We start from the raw sequence: 25,741 nt of genomic DNA on the forward strand, positions 1-25,741 counted from the left end.
CCCTTCAGCTTCTTTTAATCTAGTGCTTTGCAAAATTACATAACCAGAGTTCTGTTTGTTGGTTGGTTTTTAATTTCATGTAACATTTATTACCATTTCACAGAACCAATATTCCACAATTCTTATTCTAAGAAACACTGGTCACTGCCAGCTCAGAACCGTTTTGCCCCATCTATACTTAGTAGAAATGCTTACTGAAAATATTCAGCATGGCTGTTTAGTGTCTGAAAAATCTAATATAAACTATCAATGAGTCAATGGCTCTTTCCCCCCACTGTAATTAAGAGTCGTGGTCCCCAGCCACTAATCTCTCTTAAGGGGATCCTTGTAAGATTTAGCACTTTGGAATGGTGAAGGGACTAACACTCAAGTCCACACCATGAAAAGAACTATAATAAATGACTCTTAAAAAGTTAATACCTGCCCAGAATCACAAAAGTGCATTAACACTAACACACAGAGTGAGCTATAAACGTTTTGCTCATAGTGTTGATTCCAGTTTGCTAATGCACATCCTAATTAGTGAGCTACTTCAGTGTATATTCTTTTACTACTTGCAACTCTTCCCCCAATTTCTAAGCGCAACAGGGATTTGAGCTATAATTAAGTCATTCACTAACACCTACCTCATGTGTTCACTCTAATAATTGAATATTTTATAAATAGTGGCTCTGTATCCATTAACACAAATAGTGTACATCTGAACTTATTAAAACTTCATTATTTACTACCTCCAACTTTGGTGTTTGTTTCTAAAATTAAAAGGTTACATTTGAAACATGAGTCTATAAATCCAGGGAAGAAAGTCCTAATTCTATAGCTTGAAGAGGTGCACTCAAAGAGAACGGAATCTAAAAGAATTTTGTTGCTTTTCAACACTATCAGCAGTGAAAAAAATCACCACAGAGTGTACATCAAAATGCAAAGAAAAGGGGTTCTTGGTAAAGTCCCCAAAAGGAATGCCCACAAGAGAGACACAAGTGCCGGTGGCGCCGTGTGCTGAGCGGCTCGCTTCTCTGATGAGAGGGTCATTCTACCCCAGGACCCTGTCACCCGCTTGTTTGTAATATTAAGTAAGTTAAGCACCAGCACAAAATATGAAAAAACTCTCACAAGAAGTGTGGAAGCAAGTTTAGAAGTATGTTTAAGAGAAAAGGTACCTTAGCATTTCTTTAAAGTCAATGTTGGGACCAAAGTTTTATGTAGTAAGAGAAACCTTTACATCTGTTGCTTTCTTAATCTATAAATTAAGTGTACAAAAATGCAACAAAATGGGAAAGCTTTAAAATTCCATTCTTCTTACAGTATACTAACACATATATATGGAATTTAGAAAGAGGCTAACGACAACCCTGTATGCGAGACAGCAAAAGAGACACAGATGTATAGAACAGTCTTTTGGACTCTGTGGGAGAGGGAGGGGGGGATAATTTGGGAGAATGGCATTAAAACATGTATAATATCATATAAGAAACGAATCGCCAGTCCAGGTTTGATGCAGGATACAGGAAGCTTCGGGCTGGTGCACTGGGATGACCCAGAGGGATGGTATGGGGAGGGAGGTGGGAGGGGGATTCAGGATGGGGAACACGTGTACACCCGTGGCAGATGCATGTTGATATATGGCAAAACCAACAGAATATTGTAAAGTAAAAAAATAATAATAATAATTAAAAAAAAAATTTTTTTTTAATTCCATTCTTCTAAAAATAGTTGCCTAGGTATTGAATATAGGCATTTCCAGATTGGGAAAAGATATTTAGAATATACATGTACAAGCAGCCCTCCATACTCTCCCATCCACAGACTCAATCAACCACAGATGGACTATATATATTTTGTTTTTTTTTAAATTTCAGAGAGGTCCAAAAAGAGCACATAATATGTAAAAATCCAATAAGTTGTACATCTAAGATTTGTGCACCTCACTATATATAAACTTAAGAATTAACTTTAGGGTTTCCCTGGTGGTCCAATGGTTAAGAATCTGCCTTGCAATGCAGGGGACAGCGGTTTGATTTCTGGTCCAGGAGGATCCCACGTGCTGCAGGGCAACTAAGCCCATGCACCACAACTACAGAGCCTGTGCTCTGGAGCCCACGGGCCACAATTACCGAAGCCCACAGGCCCCAGAGCTTGTGCTCCACAATAAGAGAAGCCACCGCAGTGAAAAGCCCGCGCGCCGCAGCTAGAGAGTAGTCCCCACTCACGGCAACTAGAGAAGCCCATGAGCAGCAACCAAGACCCAGTGTAGCCAAATCAATCAATAAACATTTTAAAAAACTATTTTTAAAAAAGGAGATAGTATTCAATTTCTCCTGGGGAATTTTTGTCAAAATCATTGAAATCACAGAATTTTACAGAGGAGGAATCTTGGCAGTTATCTAATCCAACTCCTTTAGTTTACACCTAGATAAACTGTGGTCCAAAAATGTTACATTATTTTACAATCAGCAACAAAACTAGGGTTAGAACCTAGATGCTTTTTCCAACCCATGATTCCCTTTGTTATACCCATCACTAAAGAGCACTATTCATTAGAATTGACGAAGGAAGCAACAAAGCCCAGGGGTACCAAGTCTCAGTGCTATAAAACAACACTAAGATGTGGTGATATATAGGTGTTGAGGTAATAAGTCTACAACAAAACATAAACATTTTTATGATAATGAATATCAGTCAATGAACAGCAAAAATGGGAGATTAGAAAAACAAAACCTTCAGAAGCGTCACAGAGATGCCCTACTCTGTTTTCCAGCCTCAGCAGTGCCCCTGCTGTTCTGTGAACATGTCAGGCCTGAGATGTACCACCCAGAGATACACAAAGGTGCACGCTCTTCATCCAGGGGTCTGCCAAGGAGCCCCTTCCTCAGAGCCTCTCCTGACATCCTCATATAATTATCCCCGTCTCTCACCTCCTCTTCCCTTTTCTCGTTAGCGCACATTATCCTGACACTGTACAGCATACTGCTTGTTTATTCATCCTCCTCAGTTCAGTTCAGCCGCTCAGTCGTGTCTGACTCTTTGCGACCCCATGAACCGCAGCACACCAGGCAGGCCTCCCTGTCCATCACCAACTCCCGGAGTCTACCCAAACCCATGTCCATCGAGTCAGTGACGCCATCCAACCATCTCATCCTCTGTCGTCCCCTTCTCCTCCCACCCTCAATCTTCCCCAGCATCAGGGTCTTTTCAAGTGAGTCAGCTCTCCGCATCAGGTGGCCAAAGTATTGGGAGTTTCAGCTTCAACATCAGTCCTTCCAATGAACACCCAGGACTGATCTCCTTTAGGATGGACTGGTTGGATCTCTTTGACCATAGCCTTGACCAGACGGACCTTTGTTGGCAAAGTAATGTCTCTGCTTTTTAATATGCTGTCTAGGTTGGTCATAACTTTCCTTCCAACCATCCTCCTCACTATCACATAATCTCCCCTAGGCAAAGAGCGTTTCTCTCCCATTCCCTGTGCTACATCCCTGGAGCCTAAAGTGACACCTGGCACACAGGAGGGACTCAGCAAATATTTGCGGCTTAATTGCCTAGATGCATTCATTCATTTGTAAATTGGATTAATCAACTCATAAACAAGTAAATGAATTTTCAACTCTTTTTGCCTATTATGTCTTCATGGCCACTGGCTACTTTGCAAAACTGGGTCATCTGCCCAAGGTGAGATGCCACAGAGATGCAGTCATCAGTAACCTAAAGTTGGTATCAAGTGAAGAAACACCAGTGTGCTTTTCATCAGATCTCCCCAGGACCACCTATGTCCTCAATACACTCCTTTAATTTCCTGCAGAGAAACTTCCAATATTATTTCTGACGAGCAACTACTCAAGAGATTACTGAGGACAAAACTAGGTATCACTTAAATGGCACTAAATTGATAAAAGAATTCAAACTGACCTTGAAAAATGGGTATCTTTCAAAAATCTGAATGACATGAATTAGGGATAGCAGAAAATACCACAAAACCTTGAAATAAAAATTAGCAAGAAAGCACAGCCAAAATAAAATTACTTTAAAAGCTCTCTGACCACAGCACTAAGAAACTGGATATATTATCAGCAACTGACTTATTATTAAAAATACTTGACTATATTAACAACCATACTAATAATGGTTATAGGCACTACTTCACATACGTATCAGACCAACCAATTCCAAGCAAGATCAAATATCTCCACATCATGCCAGGTACATATACTGGATTGACCAAAAAGTTCATTTGGGTTTTTCAATAAGATGCTATGGAAAAACCTGAATGAATTTTTGGGGCAACCCCGTATTTCCAGTACTCTTTAAATATTATCGCCATTTTAACATTTTAAACATTAATGCAAACTTCTGAAAAGAAGCCTTTAAAATACTGGCTAGTTAAAATGTACAGAGGACCATGTCTTATTCATCTATGCATCCCCAGGACCTACCACGGTGACTGGAACATGCTGGGAATCACATATTTATATGACTGGCTGAACAGAACAATCACACTCCTCCACAGACAAGGAGCCACTCTAAGTGTGAAACTTTGAGCTATTTCTAGAATGACTGTCATGGAAAAGCCAGTGTGTATGTTACTTTACAGACAATATTTATAGACCTAGACATATTCTGGATTTTTAAAATCACATATATAATGTATATATTTTACTTTTATAATTAACTACTGACTGGAAGGAAATCAACTGCTTTTTAATCATGCAAGCAGTTAGCTAAGTTATTTGGCATATCAAATGAATTTCCACAGCAAAAACACAAACTTTCCTTGTTTAGGCCAGCCAGTCCTCAATAGGTGGCATTGTTCACTTGTCAAGTCATTACCAGGAGGTCGTAAAACCAGAGGCTCCTCAGACTTAATGGAAAAAGCAGACCTGAAATACAAAAACTACAGACAAACGGCAACGGTGCTCCCAACAAGATGATCCCTTTCACGTGAGCTCTGCACACACTAAAATGTACTTAACTTTCTCAACACTCTCCCTCAGCTTTTACTTCGTACAAGACAACTGTCAAGAGCTTTGACATCATATGAATTTTCTTTTGGTTTCACATCACAGGTTTCAAGAACACATTTTCTTTCTTGTAGTTTTCCATTTGGCAACAGTGAGTTCTCTCTCCAGCTGTTTCTGAAAAATGGTCAACTCAGCTGCCCATTCATTCAATGAATGTTCCACTGGGCATCTACTCCTTTCCTGGCACTCTGCACTGTGCATTTCTTTTGACTCTGGCAGAGAATTTTTGTAAGTCAGTGTATGAACACAAATTATAGCGTAGATTATGGTGGTCTAATAAAATACAGCTTATTTTTCAAAAGGAGGGATCTATTCGCAGAGTAAGCAAGAAGCTCCACCACCAGAGGCAAGGCACAGAAACATCCACAGTTCCTTTATTTCCAGTTCTAAGTGAGGCAATTAAGAAATATACACATGAATCTTCACCAAATGATATATTTTAGAAGTTGCAGGTGGTATAATAGGATTTTAAAGAGTAAAATTACACGTTGATGAACCAAACTGAATGGTTTTGAGTATTACTACTTTTGTCTTTTGAAAGAACTAATTCTAATATTAAAATTTAAAACATATGCGATCTTTTAATTCAAACAAATCTAAGAATTAAGATGGAAGAACAAAATGAGGAAAACTATAACTTGCAAATGCTGGCTGGATGAACCAGAAGTATCACTTGTCTGCCCTTGAGCTCGGTGTCTCTGATGCTTCCAAATGGTTTGTCATCGTCCACAGCCCAGCAACTCGTTTAGCTGATGATTATCTAGCCAAGCACCTTTACCCTGACTTAGTTCTCATGAGCCCCATGTGCTGTTCTCCCCATGCTCACCAACGAGGAACCTGAAGAGTGGAAGCAGAGGAAGCAGAAACCTGCTCCAAGCCACACAGGTAGTAAGTGGGGAAGATGAGACTTAAGGCAAGTGTCTGATCCGAGTCCACACTGTTACCTATGATGCTCCTCAGACTACCTGTCATCAATACTCTCATCCAAAATGTCCAGAACGATAAACACACCAAGGCTATCTACTAGTACTGGTATCATCTTCACACTATTCAAGCCAGATCATTTATCACAGGGCACGTCTCTCCTCCTGCAGGTGGTTAATCAAGAATCAGCATCCACTCAGTGCCACACATTAAATTTGACACCAAACATCCCGCTCACAGTCTCATTCCTCAGCTTCCAGAAGACAGTATAAGTAGCTACATATTAAGTATAAGCTATTATATTAAAGTATACCTGAACTAGAGATCAATTAGCAAACTACGCTAGAATGTCAGACATTCAAACCACAGAAGAAAGCTAAAAAGGTTAAAATGAGGACTCAAAAGGCATGCCCTAGTGCTTCTGCCCCAGCATGCGGAGGAAACCCTCCAGCTCCCTTTCCCATTTTCCCCTTGACTGTTAGTTAACTTTAACAATTAACTTGGTGATCCAGTTTCCAAGCCAGTAACTAAACCATCCTCTCTTCTCTTACACCTGTTCTGCCTTCCTTTAGTTACCTGCTGCTGACCTATTGTGTAATTTGCTCATTTAGTACAGCTACTCTCAAATGACTACCTCTGACCACTCCCTCCCACCATAGGGTGTGAGCGCCACAAGAGCAAGGGATCACTGATCTGACTTACTCATTTGCTCACCAGAGCAAATGCCTCTCAGACACCACAAGGCACACAGCATGTGCTCAATAAATATTTTTACAAACACATCAAGAAACCACAAATGAGGAAGGGCAAGAATGCCAAACTAGAAAAACACCGCAAAAACCAAGTGCAAAAAGAGAAGGGAAACAGGATGAAAGAGAGTTAACTTTAGAAAAAAAAAGCAGTTGGTGTGAGGGCACGTGGTACGTAGAAATGCTGCGATGGCAGAACGTGCCTGAGAATGTGAGTGCCACTGTCGCACGTCTTGCTCAGTGCTCTGGGACAGGAGGCAGAGAAGCACACGACACATTTGGAAAAGACTCATTTCAAACAAGCAGAATACATAAAAGCTTAACAATGAAAATGTTTCAATTGTCTGGAAACTTTGCTTTCTGTGGAACAGTTCATTCACTGGTGTCGGTTATTTGAGGTTAATTATCTCAGCCCACTTTTATGCTTTCACACAGCAACACCATGGTCTAGTGCAAAAAGCTCTTAAATTTGGAGACACTGCTCTGCCACTCATCACCTGTGTTACCCTGGACAAATTAATTCTCTAAGTAAGAGGAGTGAATCCATACCCTCTACGCAACCATGAAGGTCCTTCCATCTCTAATGCTTTATGATGCTATGATTTTATGATCTGAAGCTATGATTTTATGATCTGAGACGAGTTTTGGAAATTCTTGACCTAAAGGAAAAAATGTTCCCACTGCTGGTTTAACTCTACCCCTATGCATCTTCCTCAGAATTAACAGGATGACATGGGGATAAAACCATGGCCTCTGCTCTAATTTAAGTAAATGATTTTAAAATTTTGATAATTTAACTATTATTAATAAAAAATGTTATGCAGCACACCTCAAGAGAGACTATGACACAAAACTGTCCTGACTTAGGGGCTACTCACAGAACGAGGCTTTTCTGACTAAACTGTACAAATGCTGCCCTCTACTTCAAGCCCTCTACTTGACTCAAAAAGTAGCCTGAAAAAATATCTTAAGATTTCAAAATGCTCACCCTTTGCCATCACTCAAATTCTGTTGATTATGACAGTTAGGTATTTATACAATAGTATAGTATATACCAGAGATCAAATTGCCAACATCCGCTGGATCATGGAAAAAGCAAGAGAGTTCCAGAAAAACATCTACTTCTGCTTTATTGACTATGCCAAAGCCTTTGACTGGGTGGATCACAAGAAACTGTGGAAAATTCTGAAAGAGATGGGAATACCAGAACACCTGATCTGCCTCTTGAGAAATTTGTATGCAGGTCAGGAAGCAACAGTTAGAACTGGACATGAACAGCAGACTGGTTCCATATAGGAAAAGGAGTTCGTCAAGGCTGTATATTGTCACCCTGCTTATTTAACTTCTATGCAGAGTACATCATGAGAAACGCTGGACTGGAAGAAACACAAGCTGGAATCAAGATTGCCGGGAGAAATATCAATAACCTCAGATATGCAGATGACACCACCCTTATGGCAGAAAGTGAAGAGGAACTCAAAAGTCTCTTGATGAAAGTGAAAGTGGAGAGTGAAAAAGTTGGCTTGAAGCTCAACATTCAGAAAACAAAGATCATGGCATCCGGTCCCACCGCTTCATGGGAAATAGATGGAGGAACAGTGGAAACAGTGTCAGACTTTATTTTTCTGGGCTCCAAAATCACTACAGATGGTGACTGCAGCCATGAAATTAAAAGACGCTTACTCCTTGGAAGGAAAGTTATGACCAACCTAGACAGCATATTCAAAAGCAGAGACATTACTTTGCCAACAAAGGTTCGTCTAGTCAAGGCTGTGGTTTTTCCTGTGGTCATGTATGGATGTGAGAGTTGGACTGTGAAGAAGGCTGAGCGCCGAAGAATTGATACTTTTGAACTATGGTGTTGGAGAAGACTCTTGAGAGTCCCTTGGACTGCAAGGAGATCCAACCAGTCCATTCTGAAGGAGATCAGCCCTGGGATTTCTTTGGAGGGAATGATGCTAAAGCTGAAACTCCAGTACTTTGGCCACCTCATGCAAAGAGTTGACTCACTGGAAAAGACTCTGATGCTGGGAGGGATTGGGGACAGGAGGAGAAGGGGACGACAGAGGATGAGATGGCTGGATTGGTATCACTGACTCGATGGACGTGAGTCTGAGTGAACTCCGGGAGTTGGTGATGGACAGAGAGGCCTGGCATGCTGCGATTCATGGGGTCGCAAAGAGTCGGACACGACTGAGCGACTGATCTGATCTGATCTGATATACCTATTCTATACAAAATTGTCTGGTTTCTCCGCATAACTGAAGGAAAATGTCAGTACAATACACCGAATAAGTTTCTAAACATAAGCTGTTGTTATTATTTTCATATACATAGAGTAAGGCTATTAAGAAGAGAAAACAAGTCTGAAAAGCTTCTCTCTAGGTTAAGTTCTGGAAAATTCTTACATCTTTAACAAGCAAAGAATCATTTGTAATTATCATGTTCAATGCCTCAATGCAAAGTAATTCTTATGGCAGAAGAAAAGCATTATCCATACTTCTTAAGCTGTAAACACACATCCCGTGGGGACTGAGCCTGATGTTAAGAGCAAACCTGTTCTGTATCTAGAGCACCACCTGGTGGCTGGAGTGAGACAACAGTCTGGTATTCTCAATATACTACTGCTTCCTTTCAGTTCTCCACCGGGTCAAGAGAGACCCACGGCAACCTTCTCTTTATCACACTTACTGTCTTATCATTTATGCCGGACTCTAAGACAACTTTCCTCAAAATAAATATCTCTCAGAAGTAGAGATCTCCTGATGTGTGAGTCTCTCACAGTAAGTTCTCTGAACTAATTTTAGAAAACACTGCTTTCTGAGAAAGCAGGATAGCATGAAATGACCTCAATCACTGTTAATTTTTAAAGTTATATGATTGCCTGATGGAATAAGCAAAAAAAAAAAAAGTATTTATAGATAAAAAAGCATAATTTCAGGGACAACAAACAAAAGGTGGCAAGCGGAAATAAGGCTAAGTGCTGACAGTGTTGAAGCTGGGCAATGGGCACACGGGGTTCACTGTACTATTACCTCTACAAACACCTGAAATTTTCCATTTTAAGGTTCTTTATAAAATTAAAGTAAAAATACATAATTCAGATTTATTCATTAATCCTACTGATATGTCTTTCAAATAATATGTGAACTTCTTTCCAAAAAATCTTCTTAATCTAAAACTATGTAAAAAACAAACCTCGTTCATCTTTTCTTTTAGAAAAGCCTGTTTAAAGGTTTCTTTAAAAACAATAAACGCTAAGTAACACTGTCACTGTCATGGCTATCTACAAACAAATAGAGAGTAACTGTCTGGTGTTATTCAACTGTGTACCTGTGGCCTAGGAAAACATTTCCACTATCTTCATCCATAGATTCAAAGAGCGCTGTGTTTCAAACAATCTGAACAGAAACAAAGATGATGGGCTCTGTGACCTATGCCAGAAAAGTGACTTTACTGTTGACAAAGACATCGAGCAAGTGGTAAAGCACTTTCATCTCCCACTATCGTATTTTCTTGTCACTAACCTGTGAATGTGTGACATAATAAAAGGGAAAGTGAAAACATGGAACGGGGTGACCACGAAGCCTGAGAACCTCCTCTGTGTAATTAGATAAGAGAACAGCACGCTTATAGGAGGAAGTTCTCTGTAGTACAGACCTGTGAAAGTGAAAATGAAAGTCGCTCAGTCCTGTCCGACTCTCTGCGACTCCGTGGACTATACAGTCCACGGAATTCTCCAGGCCAGAATACTGGAGTGGGTAGCCTTTCCATTCTCCAGGGGATCTTCCCAACCCAGGGACTGAACCCGCATTTCAGGCAGATTCTTTACCAGCTGAGCCACAAGGGAAGCCCAGTATAGACCTGTAACAGTGACTTATTAAAAGGAGGCAGGTGTCCACTGCAGATAACAAAGCCACACAACAAGCAGTTCAAGAAAGATCATTGTGAACACACTGGAAGAAGAAAGTCAGAGGAGTCACAACCCAAAGGCAGCATCTGCCCAGCCCCTCACCCCAACCAAGGAGTGGCTGGCAATGAAGAGGGGGCAGATAACAATGGTGCCACCAGAGGGCCCTCCCCGCATGACACCGGATACGCCCAACACACTGCCACACGGTGACTTACGAGCAAATCACTCAAGCCAGGTTTACTTTCCATGCAAAGCCCAAATCCATTTCAGGCAATATACAAAGCTGGTTTATGTCACATGAGCAGAGGATCACAAGTTTGGTTTTGATACCTTTCGTTCCTCTTTGTATTCAGTTGTATATACAGTACCTCCAAATTCAAAATGAGAAGAAAAGTTTTTCTGTATCAAACTATCTAAGCACTAAATGATATATATTTTTAAAAAAGGAGAGATAGGAATATATACTGCTCTTAAAATTTAAATTCCCTTTAATTCTATAATAATGCAACTATGATATGATATACACACATATAAACACAAAATCACATCACACGATTATCCTACAATGAGGACAGAAAGGGACACAGTGTAAGCCAACCTCCTGAGTGCAGACTTCTTATAGACCAGACAAGGTCTAATCTATTGCTGCTTAAGAGTTTTATTAAGGAAATAACCTGAATTCACTCATTAAATTTAATACAGCAGATTCCTATTCTAATTGAGAAAAATGTTGAGTCATTAAAGACACTTTTAGGAAGATTATTTTTAAACCTCATCATTAAAAATATTCCTAGTCAGGACAGCAGTCCTGTCGACTTCATGATCCCTTAGAATCAGATCAGATCAGTCGCTCAGTCGTGTCCCACTCTGCGACCCCATGAATTGCAGCACGCCAGGCCTTCCTGTCCATCACCAACTCCCGGAGTTCACTCAGGCTCACGTCCATCGAGTCAGTGATGCCATCCAGCCATCTCATCCTCTGTCGTCCCCTTCTCCTCCTGCCCCCAATCCCTCCCAGCATCAGAGTCTTTTCCAATGAGTCAACTCTTCGCATGAGGTGGCCAAAGTACTGGAGTTTCAGCTTCAGCATCATTCCTTCCAAAGAAATCCCAGGGCTGATCTCCTTCAGAATGGACTGGTTGGACCTCCTTGCAGTCCAAGGGACTCTCAAGAGTCTTCTCCAACATCACAGTTCAAAAGCATCAATTCTTCGGCACTCAGCCTTCTTCACAGTCCAACTCTCACATCCGTACGTGACCACAGGAAAAACCATAGCCTTGACTAAACGAACCTCTGTTGCTTCTGCTTAATTCTTTCCACTTTTCTGTTCCCATCAGCATCAGTCTCTCACCTGTTTCATTAAACTACATAAGGTATAAATAAAAAATTCTTTATATACATTTCAGCTTATGATCACAGAGGTCATCCAAAATAAGACACTTCTTCCTAACATCCTTTCCATACTCTAAAAACTAACTAAGGATACAAAAAAAAAAGAAAAATCCACAAAGTCTGAGACCAACTCGTTTGGGAGTACTATGGAGAAAGACATTCTCATACTCTGGAGTAAAGACAGTACACCCATGGAGGGAATCTGGCAATAACTAGCAAAATTCTATGAGCTCCTGTCCTTTGATGCACTAGGTCAGATCAAGCAAAAAGCACACCTGCACCCGAAGGCACAGTGACAAAAGTATACTGTCTAAAGCAGATTAGAAACAAGTCCCATGTCCATAACTAGGGATTGCTTCAATAAACCACAGTACATGCAATCAAGAAAAAAAAGCATGATTCAACACACAAAAAGAGATGAAGCAAACACAGAAAACTAACCCATGTTGAATCTAGATGACGGAAACAAGGTAGTCAGTATACTATTCTCTCAATTTCCCTTTGTCTGAAAGTCCATAATAAAATCTGGAAAACAATTCAGCCAATGCCTCAGAATTGTAATGCGACTACTGGAGCTATGGCTACAGCCTGTTCTTCACACAGTTTAGAAGAGCTGAGATCTACTGGCACTTAATACTATTAGATAATGGTATTATCTATAACATCAATGAAATTTTAGCTAAAAATCCCATATTTGTATCCTATGGAATTACTTGTATTTTGAAAAACAAAGATTCTTTTTTTTTTTTTTTGAAAAACAAAGATTCCTAAATGGCTGGCTTTATATTGTATTATACAAAACATAGGTCACAAATTACTCCTGCTTTATTTTATCTAGATAGTATTATTTTCTGAAAATCTGATATCTACCTGAATGATTGAAAACAGTAATGCAAACAAACATACAGAATCATTTATGAAGTCTCATACAATCTCACCCTCTGCAATTATGTGCTACTTTTCTAAAGATGCTACTAAAAAGAACTGACTTGCTATTCTGGATATCAAAGCTATCTATATTTATTTATATCCTCATCAAATCTCTCAGAAAATAACTTACTTCTTGGGGTGCCTAAGTGATTTTATTTTACAGTTACCAACAGAGCTAAAAATGGATTTTCTGCATTGATATGGTTGCTTAAAATTCCCAAGTTAGTATGCTGACTGTTATTTACTTCAAATGTTTTACAACAACAAAAGCAAAAATGTATTTTCTTGAACATAATTAAAATAGTTTGGCCCATTATATGGACAAAACCACAAAACAGAGAGCTGCTGCCTGGAGCCAGGAAAGCAGGTCAGATCATTTGAACTTTCCAGAGGAGAACTTTTCTGGCTTTTCTTTCTGTCTCTGAGCACTGGAACACTAGCTGGTTACTCACATAGAAAACACTAGCCAAGTACAAGGAAAACTCCTACTCCATGACAAGAATGCCACACCTGGAAACTGAGAAGCAGAGCAGCATGCCCACATCAGTTTCTCTAGGCAGCCAGCACCACAGAGAGCTGACTCTCTGTGAGCAAGGATTTGCCAAGTGAAGGAAGAATTTCTAGGATAAAAAGCCAGCAAGTAAAGGAGTCACCTGAAGCAGTGACCATCTCCCTACACAGAACTACCATCAGGGCAGCTCACAGGTCTTAAAATTCCCTCTTAATGAGCCCCAAGTTTAATAATCTACCTAAAAAAGATCAGACCTAGGACCAAGCTCCTGACCAGCGCCCTGTTCATAAAGCAGAAAGGAAGTGTTCCTGCTCGCAGCTCCAAAGCATGGACACAAGGGGGCGCAGGAGGGCCATAAGAACAGAGACAAACACACTCTCTCTCCCCTCCCCCTTCCCCCCTCCCCCTCTCTCCCCTCCTCCCTCCCCCCCTACCCCAGTCCCCAACTCCCTCTCCCTCTCTCTCTGTCTCACTATCTCTCAAGCTAAACTGTAGGCCAGCTGGTTTACCAGAAGGAAAGTGGAAAAGAGACAGTGGAGAAGAGCCCTGATTGCTCAGCAGGTAAAAAATCCACCTGCAACACAGGAGACACAGGTTCAATCTTTGGGTTGGAAGATGCCCTGGAGAAGGGAAACAACAACCCACTCCAGTATTCTTGCCTGAAAAATCCCATGGACAGAGGTGTCTGGTGGGCTACAGTCCAAAGGGTTGCAAAGAGTCGGACACGGCTTGAGCAACTAAGCATGGGGTCAGGAAAAAACCTCAAAGACTGGCCTCAAGAACTGAAGCTGCAAAGGCAACTAAATTTAATAAATCAAACTAGAGAGCAATTTATGCTCCAGGGCACTGTTGAAAATACAGCAACCAGTCAGCAAATGGTGGAGCCTAAGACCTAGATGTGAAGCAACAAACACTTTAACGGAGAGATCAGGGAAAGAGACAAAGAGAATACTACTAAAACCACTGTCGTCGTGGGTGACTATGCAATGCCCAAGGCTGAGACTTCAGGGAGTATCAGCAGAGGCTTCTCGAATACAAATGCATATTCTCCTTTCTCCTCTGATTTTAAAACCAAATGCATCAAACGATATGTATATAACTGCACTGTTGGGACAGTAACATATAGAAAAGTAAAATATTTGACAACATAAAGAAGGTGGATGGAAACAAAGGTGAACTACAGTAAGAAAATTACATTAGATGGTAACTCTAATACACAGGAATAGATGAACAGAACCAGAAATGAAGTTAAGGTTAATTTTAACAAATCATAAATAAATACTTGTTCCTATTTCTCCTCTCAGCTTTATAAAAGACATAAAGTCATATAAGGTAATAACTAAACAATATATATTGAGATCACAACATATATAAATTATAAATAGCACACAAAGTGGGAGGAGGGACTGGGGCTCAACAACAATAGCATTTTATTCCTCACTGGACTCAAGCTGGCATAAATCTGAAGTCACTCCTGTAAGTCAATAGGTATATGGTAAGCCTAGAGCAGCTACTAAGAGAACATCTCAAAAATACATAGTGAAAAAATTAGAGGAACTGAAATCCTACACTAGAAAATATTCATTTAGTGCAAAAGAAAACAGTAAAGAAATAAAAGAAGACAGACATGAAACATAAAACAAAAGTGAAATGAAGACGTAAATCCAACTCCATCATTAACAACATTAAATATGGATTAAGCACTTCAGCTAAGTGGAAGAGACTGCTCTCCCTCCAAATTAAAACAAACAAAAAAACAAGACCCAAATACACAGTGACTAAAAGAGACATACTTGAAACTCAAAGACACAGACTGACAACAAAATAGTATAGATATATCAATGCAAACAGGAACCACAAGATGGAATGGCTATACCAATATCAAACAAAATGGATTTTAAAATAAAAAATCCTAGTAGAGATATAGATAATCCACAGAATGGGAGATATTTTCTAATCTTTTAAAAATATTTTTATTACTTTAAAATATCTAATATTTTTCTAATATTTTTTTAAATGGGCAAAAAATTTTAAATGGGCAAAATATGTAAGCAGACATTTACTCAAAGAAAATATATAAACTGCCCCAAAAAGCATGTGAAAAGATGCTCAATATCATTAGCCATCGGTGGTGGCCATTTAGTCGCTAAGTCATGTCTGACTCTTGCGATCCCACAGACTGTAGCCTGCCAGGCTCCTCTGTCCACGGGATTCTCCAGGCGAGAACACTGGAGTGGGATGCCATCTGCTCTGCAAATCAAAACCTCAGTGAAGGGACTTCCCCAGTGGTCCAGTGCTTAAGACCCTGCGCTTCCAACACAGGGGCTTCAGGTTCAGCTCCTAGTTGGGGAATTGTGCTGAGGTGCAGCCAAAAAAATAAACACACCTTCAATGAGATACCACTTTACACCAACTCGGATGACCAAGAATTTAAAAAGGGTAGCACTTTGAAAAACAGTATGGCAGCAGTTCCTCAAAAGGTAAACACAGAGTTTTTATTTATTTATTTATATTTATTTGTTCCTATGACCTAGCAATTCCACTCCTAGGTATATACCCAAGAGAAATGAAAACATATGCCTATTAATACATAAAAACCTGTCCATGAATATCCATAGCAAAGCTTTCTATATAAGCCCCAAATGAAAACAACCCAAATGGCCATCAATGGATGAACAGAGAAACAGAATCTGGTATATCCATACAACGAAATATTATTCAGCCACAGAATGGAATGAACTACTGACACATGCTACAACATGGATGAAGCCTGCAAACGAGCTAAGCGAAAGAAGCCAGTCAACAAGAGACCAGTATGATACAATTTCATCTACCTGAATCGTCCAGATTAAATAAATCCAGGAACAGAAACTGGAATATGGTCGCCTAGAGCTGGGATGTCCGAAGGATAATGAGGAGTGACCACTCTGGGGATGAGGTTTCTTTTCTGGATGATGAAAACCTGGTGTTAGTGATAATGGTTGCATGACTCTGAATATACTAAAAACCATTCAGTCATGTACTTTAAAATGGGTAAATTATATAGTATGTGAATTATACAACGAAGGTCCATATAGTCAAAGCACGATTTTTCCAGTAGTCATGTACAGATATGAGAGCTGGACCATAAAGAAGGCTGAGTGCTGAAGAACTGATGCTTTCGAACTGTGGTGCTGGAGAAGACACTTGAGAGTCCCCTGGACAGCAAGGAGATCAATCAATCCTAAAGGAAATCAACCCTGACTATCCATTGAAAGGACTGAGGCTGAAGCTGAAGCTCCAATAACTGAGCTACCTGATGCAAAGAACCAACTCACTGGAAAAGATCCCAATACTGAGAAAGATTGAGGATAGGAGGAGAAGGGGATGACAGAGGATGACAAGATTAGATGGCATCATCGACTCAATGGACATGAGTTTGAGCAAACCCCAATGAGACAATGAAGGACAGGGAAGTCTGGTGTGCTGCAGTCCATGGGGTCGCAGAGAGTCAGACACGACTTAAGTGACCAAACAACAAAACTGTTATAAAGAAATAAAAGCACAGCACAGTCTCAACTTACGAAATGCTATCTCATGCTACTTCAGAGACATGACAAACTGACCCATATGAAAAACAGTATCATTTCAAATATCTCTGAAAACTCCATATGAATTCAGTTAGATGCAAGATAAATAAAACACTACGAATGAAGTTAAAAATTTTATCAAAGCCAAATATACTCACTTGTATGAAATCAAAGCACTAAACAGTCACAAACTTTCCACCAGTATGAATTTTCTCTAAGTATGTGATCCTACAAAATGAATCATTAAGGCAAACCTACGAAAGACTGAAGGCAGGAGGAGAAGGGGACGACAGAGGATGAGAAGGTTGGATGGCATCACCAACTCGATGGACATTGAGTTTGAGCGAGCTCCGGAGTTGGTGATGGACAGGGAAGCCTGGCGTGCTGCAGATCCATGGGGTCGCAAAGAGTCGGACACGACTGAGCAACTGAACTGAACTGATTTGATTATAATAAAGAAATCCACTATGTATATTTCAATGTAAACACAAGATCAAATCACGTATTCAGAGTCCCGTACTGCTGATGGTAGTGAATGTAAATGTAAGCTATTTTAAAAAACCTCAAATAAACCTTGAGCCTAACTACAACACTGCCCTAGAGCCTGCCTGGATGTTAAGTGGTACTCATCTTGGACTTGGCTCAGATGTCACTTCCTTCAGAAAACCCTCCCTCACTCCAGTCTCACACTAAGGTGGCTTTCCTTACTAATCCACCAGCTAACTCGAACAGCATTGGAACTGCTTACCCATCTGTTTCCACAATGGAATGGATTCCATAGAGGCCTGAAGCCCAAAATTGGAGTGGGGGCTGGGGGAAGCAGTCGAAGTTTAGTGGGAACACATCAGATGTGTTCTGGCCCAACTATCCATACCTGGGAAGCAGGCAGGCACAAGACCAGAATCTCAAGGGTAGTAGGGAAGAGTAATGTGCAGAAAGGAATTAAGACCTCCTGAGAGTATCAAAGGAGACCTGGCAGAATCCATTATCTATAAATGCTACCACGCACTGCTACAGGTCTCAACAGGGAATTTGTGGGAGCACTTCTCAAATCGGAACGTGCACGTGAAATCACCTGGAGACCTAGTTCACAATGCGGACTCTGATTCAGTAGGTCTGAAGGGAAACCTGAGATTCTGTGTTCCCAGTGACACTGATGCTGCTGGTCCACAGGCTACACTTTAGCTAGAAAGGCGCTGGGAGACCCAGAGTCAGCCTTCTCACAGGGAACATGCAGCACTACCTCCTGCCCTATCAACCATCTTTTTTAAGCTAACACATTCTGTGTCATTAAAAAGACACAAAAATCAAAACTTCAATCCTTCTGCATCTGTTGGCATCTTTCTTCCAAGACATCACTGTCCAACTTTGAAAAGTAAGCAATCTCTTACTCATCTACATATCTGCAGCTGGAAAACACAGGCCCTCGTTAAAGGCTTGTCAAATAATGCTCTATACAACCTCAACCCTGGGTGATGGACAGGGAAGCCTGGCACGCTGCAGTCCATGGGGTCACAAAGAGTCGGACACGACTGAGCGACTGAACTGAACCTCAACGCATTCAGTTTTTTCCACGTGCTTTTGTTGAGCTATACTTGTTCACTGATTCACCTTTCCCGCCTCCCCGTGGGCTGCGGCACACAGCCTGCACACACAGTGCATCCACTGACGTGGGCTGACAGCCCAACGACTGATCTATACACACGTGACACTCGGGCTCCTGGAGAGAACACTGAGTAAGAACACATCCTTTTTTTCTGAGGGATTTAAAATTATCACATGTATGACTCGTTTTCACAAAAGTTCAGGAGTACACCCTGCAAGGACCACCAGCTCCACATGACAGATAAGAAAATGGCATGAGAAGGTTATGCAGTATGCTTCTTCACACAGCATAGGAAAAAACGTTTAGTGAACGGTACCTCGGTCTTCCCACATTCATCGGGCGGATCCTGGTGTATGGCCATTTGATACTTGACATACAAAGAAAATGACTGGCTGAAGGACGACTTGAATTCTGGGTCCTCAAAGGAGACAGGTACTAACCTCACCTTCAGAGCAAGGAAAATACAAGCAAATGCTATTGAAACATCTCTAACTGATGACATGCTTCTGAAGGTGAGGCTAGAGTAAGATCTCCGCAAATCCACTGCAAAGCTCAGCACTGGCATTGTTTATAAAATGAGTAAACCTTGGAACAGGCTGACGACCACAGAGCCTGATGCATGAACTTTACACTGAAATTATGAAAAATTTAAACTCACAAGGGCCGGGACAATTTCTTTTATTTGGTTTAATTTTTCCCTTTACCCATGTAATTCTCTGCGTATAGCAGAGTCAATACTGTTTCTCATGGTAACTGACACTAGCTGTCACTTCTACTTATATTAAGGGCTTTCTCCCCTTCCAGATCTTTCTTGGGTAATTTGATTTATAAATTATAAATCAAGGACTTCATATGAGAACTTCAATTAAGACATGCTACTATCCATTCTAGTCCTACTCAGTTGTACACGGCCTGTACATCAATAAAGAGCAATTTAGCTATCAGGAACTCTCTCTACTCACAACTTCTACATGGAGAGAAAGCATGTTAACTGTGCTGGGCAAAGTATGGCTACCATAAAAACTGGGATTTTTTTTTAAACTTTTTTTTCCCAATAAATATTTTAATTTAGAGATCTGTTTTTCACTGAGTCTTAAGTAAATGCATCTAAACACAGTGATTTTTAAACAGAGATACTTCATTTTATGTGCTACTTTCCACACTGAAATTATACATAAAAGGCACTTAACATGGCCTGTGGTAAAATCTGCACTTTCAGAATGTCCATTATTCCACAGTCCTATCTCTTTGCAGATATACTGCAAATTGAACATAAATAAAATGCACCGCATATAAACCAAGAATTCACACAGTGATATCAAATAGAGGGGAAGTTTCATTTGTTCAGAAACATTACACTTGCCCTGCTGACCTGGCTCACAGTTGGTTTATCGGGCGGGTCCCTGTGAACAACCATCTGGTAACGTTTATAGACCTGGTAAGACTCCTGAAATGTGGCTTTGAACTGTGAACTTGGTGGAGATGATCTCACCACCCTCACCTTCAGAAGGAGGTAAAAAACAATGTTCATTAATTCATTTATTTATTCCATGGAATATGCATTAACAGTTACTCACTCCCACCCTCAAAGACCCAAAAGTTTCAATACAAATATTAAAGCAGAAACACGTAACAGCAATATTTTAACTCTAAAGATCAACTGTTAATAAATAGAGAAAAATGCTATTTCTCCAAATTATAGACTCATTAACAGAGTCTATATATGTATCTCATTAAAGGCAGAGGCTCCTGCCCAAACTCTAAGACTAAGCTCTGACTGAATTATGTAAGACTGCCTCAGCTATAAAACAACAGATTAGTTCTGGCATTCAAAACACAAACACAAACAAATACTCTTTAATATTAGCTGTACACAACTTACCTTTAGTAAAACAATTCAAAAGACTGAACATCTGAATATATTTTTTGGACACTCATTCATACATTATTAACCCCAAACTTACAACTTTTTAATGTAAGTATAAAAGACAACTTTCAAAAACTGTTCCTATTCCATAGCAATTCCATAGCATACTTTAAAAAGACTCTAAAGTCAGGTTCCCTGTACACAAATCTCAAAGTTATCATTTTAGTCAAGTGAATAAATTAACCTCTCAGTGCCTTAGTTTCCTCATGTAAAATGAGGATGCATTACACGTGGTAACTGTACATAGTAACGGATGGCATTTTTTTAATCTTATTCACTAACCAGTTAAAATATGTTAGCAAAACAGAATAGTAAAATACAAAATCAAATGTAATAGAATGTAATGTAATAGAAAGGCCTAACCGGCAACTTCTTGTTTGTGCCATGAGGAGTTGTTCTCATGAAAGAGTGACATCTAATGGATAACAAAAATCCATCCATTCTGGATATCATATTAAAAGAACAAAAGCTTATAACACAAGGAGCTTTATGACAACCTACAGGGTGGGAGGGAGGCTCAAGAGGTTGGGGACACACGTGTGCTTTTGGCTGATTCACACTGTCATATGGCAGGAACCAATACAACACTGTAAAGCAATTATCCTCCAATTAATTAAAAAACTAAAAGCTGCCCACGTAAGTGTTGTATTAGGTGAAACCTGCTGCCCTGAACACATTACTAATAAAGCTAAAAGACTCTTCATAAAGTATTTTAAGTGGTAAGTTCCATTCTTTTTACAATTTGGGAAAGAGAAAGTTAATACCAAAACAGAGCAGCCAAGGAATTATAATAATCAAAATTGTCAAAACTTATGTCTAAGAATATATAGTGTCCTAAGGTTTAAACTGCACCAAAGTAAAATTTTGACATCAAGTTTTCAGTGATAAGTCATATTCTTAGATGATATTAAGCTATCAATTCAAAGGCTGACCAGTTACTAACGAAGTAGGAGAATATAATGAAATCATTATGGCAAATGTTATAGAAAAAAATTTTATAAACATATCAAACTAATACTGAAAAACCTAGACTTAACCTAGAATGTAAATCGACTTGGGAAAAATAAGAGGAATACTCTAAAACTATTCATATTATGTCTAAACTGTCAAAAAAAATAATAAACTGTCTAAATTCAGACATATTTATATTTATAATATGTCTAAACTGCTGGCTTGCACAGGTAATACCATTTGTTCCCTTGATCAAGACCAGAATATCAAAATCAATGAAACAGTGATTTGCCTCCTGTGATCTATTTCTTTCACTACCTAAACCAAAACTGCCAAAAATGAAATTTTAAATAAGTTATTTAAAAATTTTTCACTCTAATGAATAAATTTCAATTAAGGTGTACAAAAAGCCAGAGTACCTCAAATAATAACAACACTAAAACTGGACTTTTCACAACTTTAGTAGCCACCTTTTAAACCTTAAGAAAAAAAAGTTTTCCTCAAGAGGCAACTAACTTAGTAAATATTAAGTGCCACTCCATCCCAGTTCACTTTAATTTCCCATTATATAAACAGTAAAACATCAACTGTATAATCAAGTGAAAAGCAACAAGGTAATCAACAAAAACAAAAAAATGTCCTCCAAGGTACCTCTAACTTGTGTGATGCATTCTCTGGTAAAGATTCAAAAATTAAATCTTCAAGTGACTTGGGTTGGTTGGATTTAGTCTTTGGCGGGAGCAAAGATGAGGGCTGACATTGAGCCTGGAAGCCCTCGCGTTCTCCAGCTGGGTTCTGCTGCATGAGTTTTAACCTTTTCCTCTCTTTCCTGATTTCCTTTGCTTTTCGACATGGAGGCTTACTCAAATCTGCGCCTCTGCCTAAAAAGGAATTTTAAAACAGTAGATCAATCACATTTGGCTCCAGAAATATTTTTCAAAAATCTCAAAGGTTCTACAGAACCAGTCCAAAGAGTTCCAATTGTTAGGTCAGCTCTGAGTGGAGGTCTCAGAGGTTTCATGGTGTAGACCTCTAAGTCGATCTTTAAATTTATCTCAGAAGAACTGCCAGAGAAAGTAAATAGCAACAGAAACTTCACAGGCAGCTCTTTGAGACCCCATGGACTATAGCCCACCAGGCTACTCTGTCCATGAGATTATCCTGGCAGGAATACTGGAGTGGGTTGCCATTTCCTTTCCCAGGGTATCTTCTCAACTCAGGGATCAAACTCACGTCTCCTGAATTGGCTGACAGGTTCCGAACCACTGAGCCACCTGGGAAGCCCCTTATTTTAATTTAAAAGAGCAAATATCAAGCTGACAACCCTTTAAAATATAAAAAAATGTTTACTATCAAAAACTACAAAATTCAGTCAATACTCTTTAATCTAGGAAGCTATTTTCAAGGAATCTATTCCAAGAAAATCACAAGAGATAAAGGCTAACAATGAACACAAATTAAAACTTCAAAATAATCAAGATGCCCAGTTACAGAACAACTGCATCATTTTTAAAATAAGCAACAGAATATCAAACAGCCATTTTAATTACTTTAGAAATTTTAGGGGTTCTGTCATTATTCACTATTAAAACATTATATATTATACAATTAAATACTTAGGAAAAAATCTGAAATATACCACATTAACTGCCATTTTAACGGTTAAAAATGTTTAACAGTTTAAAAATAAAGAAAGGATTTTCCCTTTTTTTTTGCAGTGTTCTCTTTTCTCCCAATTTTCTAACATTACACATAATTTTTTAATTTTTTAAAACTATTAATAAGGAAAAATGGTTTTATAAAAATTTAGGATCCTGAAACACAGTATTTACAAATCATAAAAAAGTCAATCTTATACAGAAGAAAATTAAGACCAAGAGTGTTAAGAGACAGTCAGAGACCAAGACCTGGTCAAAAGAAACTAGTTTAATGAGAAAACAGTGATAATGAGACCAAATTACAACTTCATTAACTCAACTAAAAACAAAATGTACCTTTAAAAAAATGACTTTTTAATAAACCAGTAACAAAAAACTAACTCTATAATTAGCCATCACTCTGCTGCCTTAGAAAATTCATTTTCTTTGGCCAGAGAAATGTGTCATTTGTCAAATTTATATGTCAACCATATCCCAATAAAACTAGAAGAAGGAAAAAAAAAGACTGCCATCATGAGTCAATAATGTTTCAAATGAGGGTAGGCTCCATGGAAATCCATTATAATATTCAGTCTACATTTGCCTCTGAAATTCTCCAAAATGAAGGTTTTTCAAATTATGTAAGCAATTATTATAATAAACAATAAAAATAGTTAACAATCTGACCCTAATGACCAAGAGAGTAAGACTTGAAAGAAATTATCTAAATCATTCAAAACATTTTACTGGACCATTCTTATTAGGACGAAATCTCAGACCAGCAATTTAAACGCCATGAAACCTTAAAGAACAAAAAGCATCAATAAAAATGCAGAGTTTACTGTGTTTTAAACACACATATAACTTATAATTTAAACAAAAAACTAAAATAATACTAAAAAATCTCTCCCTTGGATTATTTTGTATAAGAACGAACTCAAGAACTGAAGTATAGTAACTATGCAAATTGACATTTAATGAAATTTTTTCAAAGAGTCATATATACACACACACATATATATAATAAACCCATTTAATGCTGGATAAATTTTCCAAGCCTAATTTTTTTATAAGTGGTAATACAGAAAAAAGTCTCACCTTATTAAAGGTGAAATTAAATATCAAAATGTGGAATTATTTTTCTTGGCTGCACAGCTTGCACAATCTCAGTTCCCTGACGAGGGACTGGACCCAGGCCATGGCAGTGAAAGCCTGGAATCCTAACCATTAGGCCACCAGGGAACTACATGGAAATTTTTGTTAATTTGTAAAATTTTAAACTAAAATTAATTATGATTACATAAAGAAATCTAGTGGGCTTCCCTGATGGCTCAGATGATAAAGAATCTGCCTGCAGGGAGACCCATGTTCGATCCCTAGGTCAGGAAGATCCAGTGGAGAAGGAAATGGCCAACCCCGTATTCTTGGCTGGAGAATCCCATGAACAGAGGCTATAGTCCACGGGGTAACTAAGAGTTGGGCACAACTGAGCAACTAACACACACAAAGAAATCTAATGGCAAATTTGAAGAATTTCACAATGTCTGTATTTCAGACATACTATCTACTGTGTCTCAGTTAACACTAAAAATAAAAATGTTTAACACCCTACCTTCTCACAGACAAAAGTTTGATTCTCAAACCTCGAGGGCCTTAAGGTAGTAAAAAGATATGGAACTCTTAAAATGTCTGTGTTAGGGCATGATAAGGCTATTATTTTAGGTTTTTTAAACAATTTGTTCATCTAAATTCAAGTAATAATAAGGTGTACAAAACAGGGGTCCATGTTACAGATTTCATGAGTGTTTCACTTTTTTAGCTCAGGAGAGGGCTCAGGGATGATGATGTCTCAAGCACAAAGACAATCTTGGCTTTAATGTGGCCTGATGACAAACTTCCACTACCTGGCTGAGGAGCTGTATGCACTTTAACTGAACACGACGGTTCCCCAGAGCCCAACTTCTCTTCCATATCTTGTGAATGGGTTATTTCATTAGACTCTTCCCTCTTTGCTTTCTTCTTCTCTTCACTCTCTAAGCTCTTTTTGAGGTCATCATTGAGTGTTTTAAGGTCACAGTGTATATCCAATTTATTTATTAACCCAAAGTCACTGGAAACGGCATCCTCCACGGTGGGCTCCATGGGCTCATCTACAAATCAAAGAGAAATCACAGTCCGTCAGCCAGGCCATCTGACACAACCAAGAGACATGTATGGAAAACGTGCCCTCTTCTCTCCAATGTGGCAGAGACTACTGAGTGTTCACCAAGTCCATTCTCCCATCTTGCGGAGTCAGGGCTGTGATGGAGACAGTGGGGCCCTGGAAAGGGAACGCGCCAGTCCCTTGGTTACAAGCCAAGTTGTAACCGAGCTCCCACCAGTGGGACAGAACCAAACTGACAGGTTCAATTTTGCTCATTGTTTTAAAGGAAATCTGTGACCCTGAACTTCTACCCTTTCCCTTACCCGCTGGCTAGATTAGTAAAAACCAGAGTGACCTCAGAAATCACTTGAAGAGAGACCCAGAATGGCGAGGGGTGGTGGCGGGGAGGAGAAAGTGGGGTGGCGGGCTGCAGGCCAACCTGGAAAACCTGCCCTGGACTGTGATGCAAGGACA

The 25,741-nt window shown here is 39.4% G+C and overlaps 1 protein-coding gene across 50 annotated transcripts in view; it reads right to left on the bottom strand.

Annotated features, from left to right (window-relative positions):
- ATE1 (arginyltransferase 1) overlaps positions 1-25,741 on the bottom strand; it is a 162,632-nt gene that overhangs the window by 124,317 nt on the left and 12,574 nt on the right. For 36 of the 50 annotated variants that reach the window (XR_015155419.1, XR_015155413.1, XR_015155420.1 and 33 more), the window contains 3 exons: positions 25,029-25,274; positions 22,139-22,368; positions 19,982-20,110 (listed from right to left, as the gene is read on the bottom strand). Coding sequence is in view for 40 of the 50 variants with exons in the window: in XM_086377896.1 (XP_086234022.1) it covers positions 19,982-20,110; positions 22,139-22,368; positions 25,029-25,274 (605 nt within the window). In the remaining 10 variants the exon portion in view is untranslated. Of the gene's footprint in view, positions 1-15,404; positions 16,382-18,925; positions 19,055-19,981; positions 20,111-22,138; positions 22,369-25,028; positions 25,275-25,741 lie in introns of those variants that run through there. The other 14 variants (XR_015155414.1, XM_086377897.1, XM_086377925.1 and 11 more) reach the window with 3 other exon arrangements.

The sequence above is a fragment of the Bos grunniens genome, chromosome 26, assembly GCF_055505025.1.
Source record: "Bos grunniens cultivar Pamir isolate PY7600 chromosome 26, Bosgru_T2T1.0, whole genome shotgun sequence".
Lineage (NCBI taxonomy): Eukaryota > Metazoa > Chordata > Mammalia > Artiodactyla > Bovidae > Bos > Bos grunniens.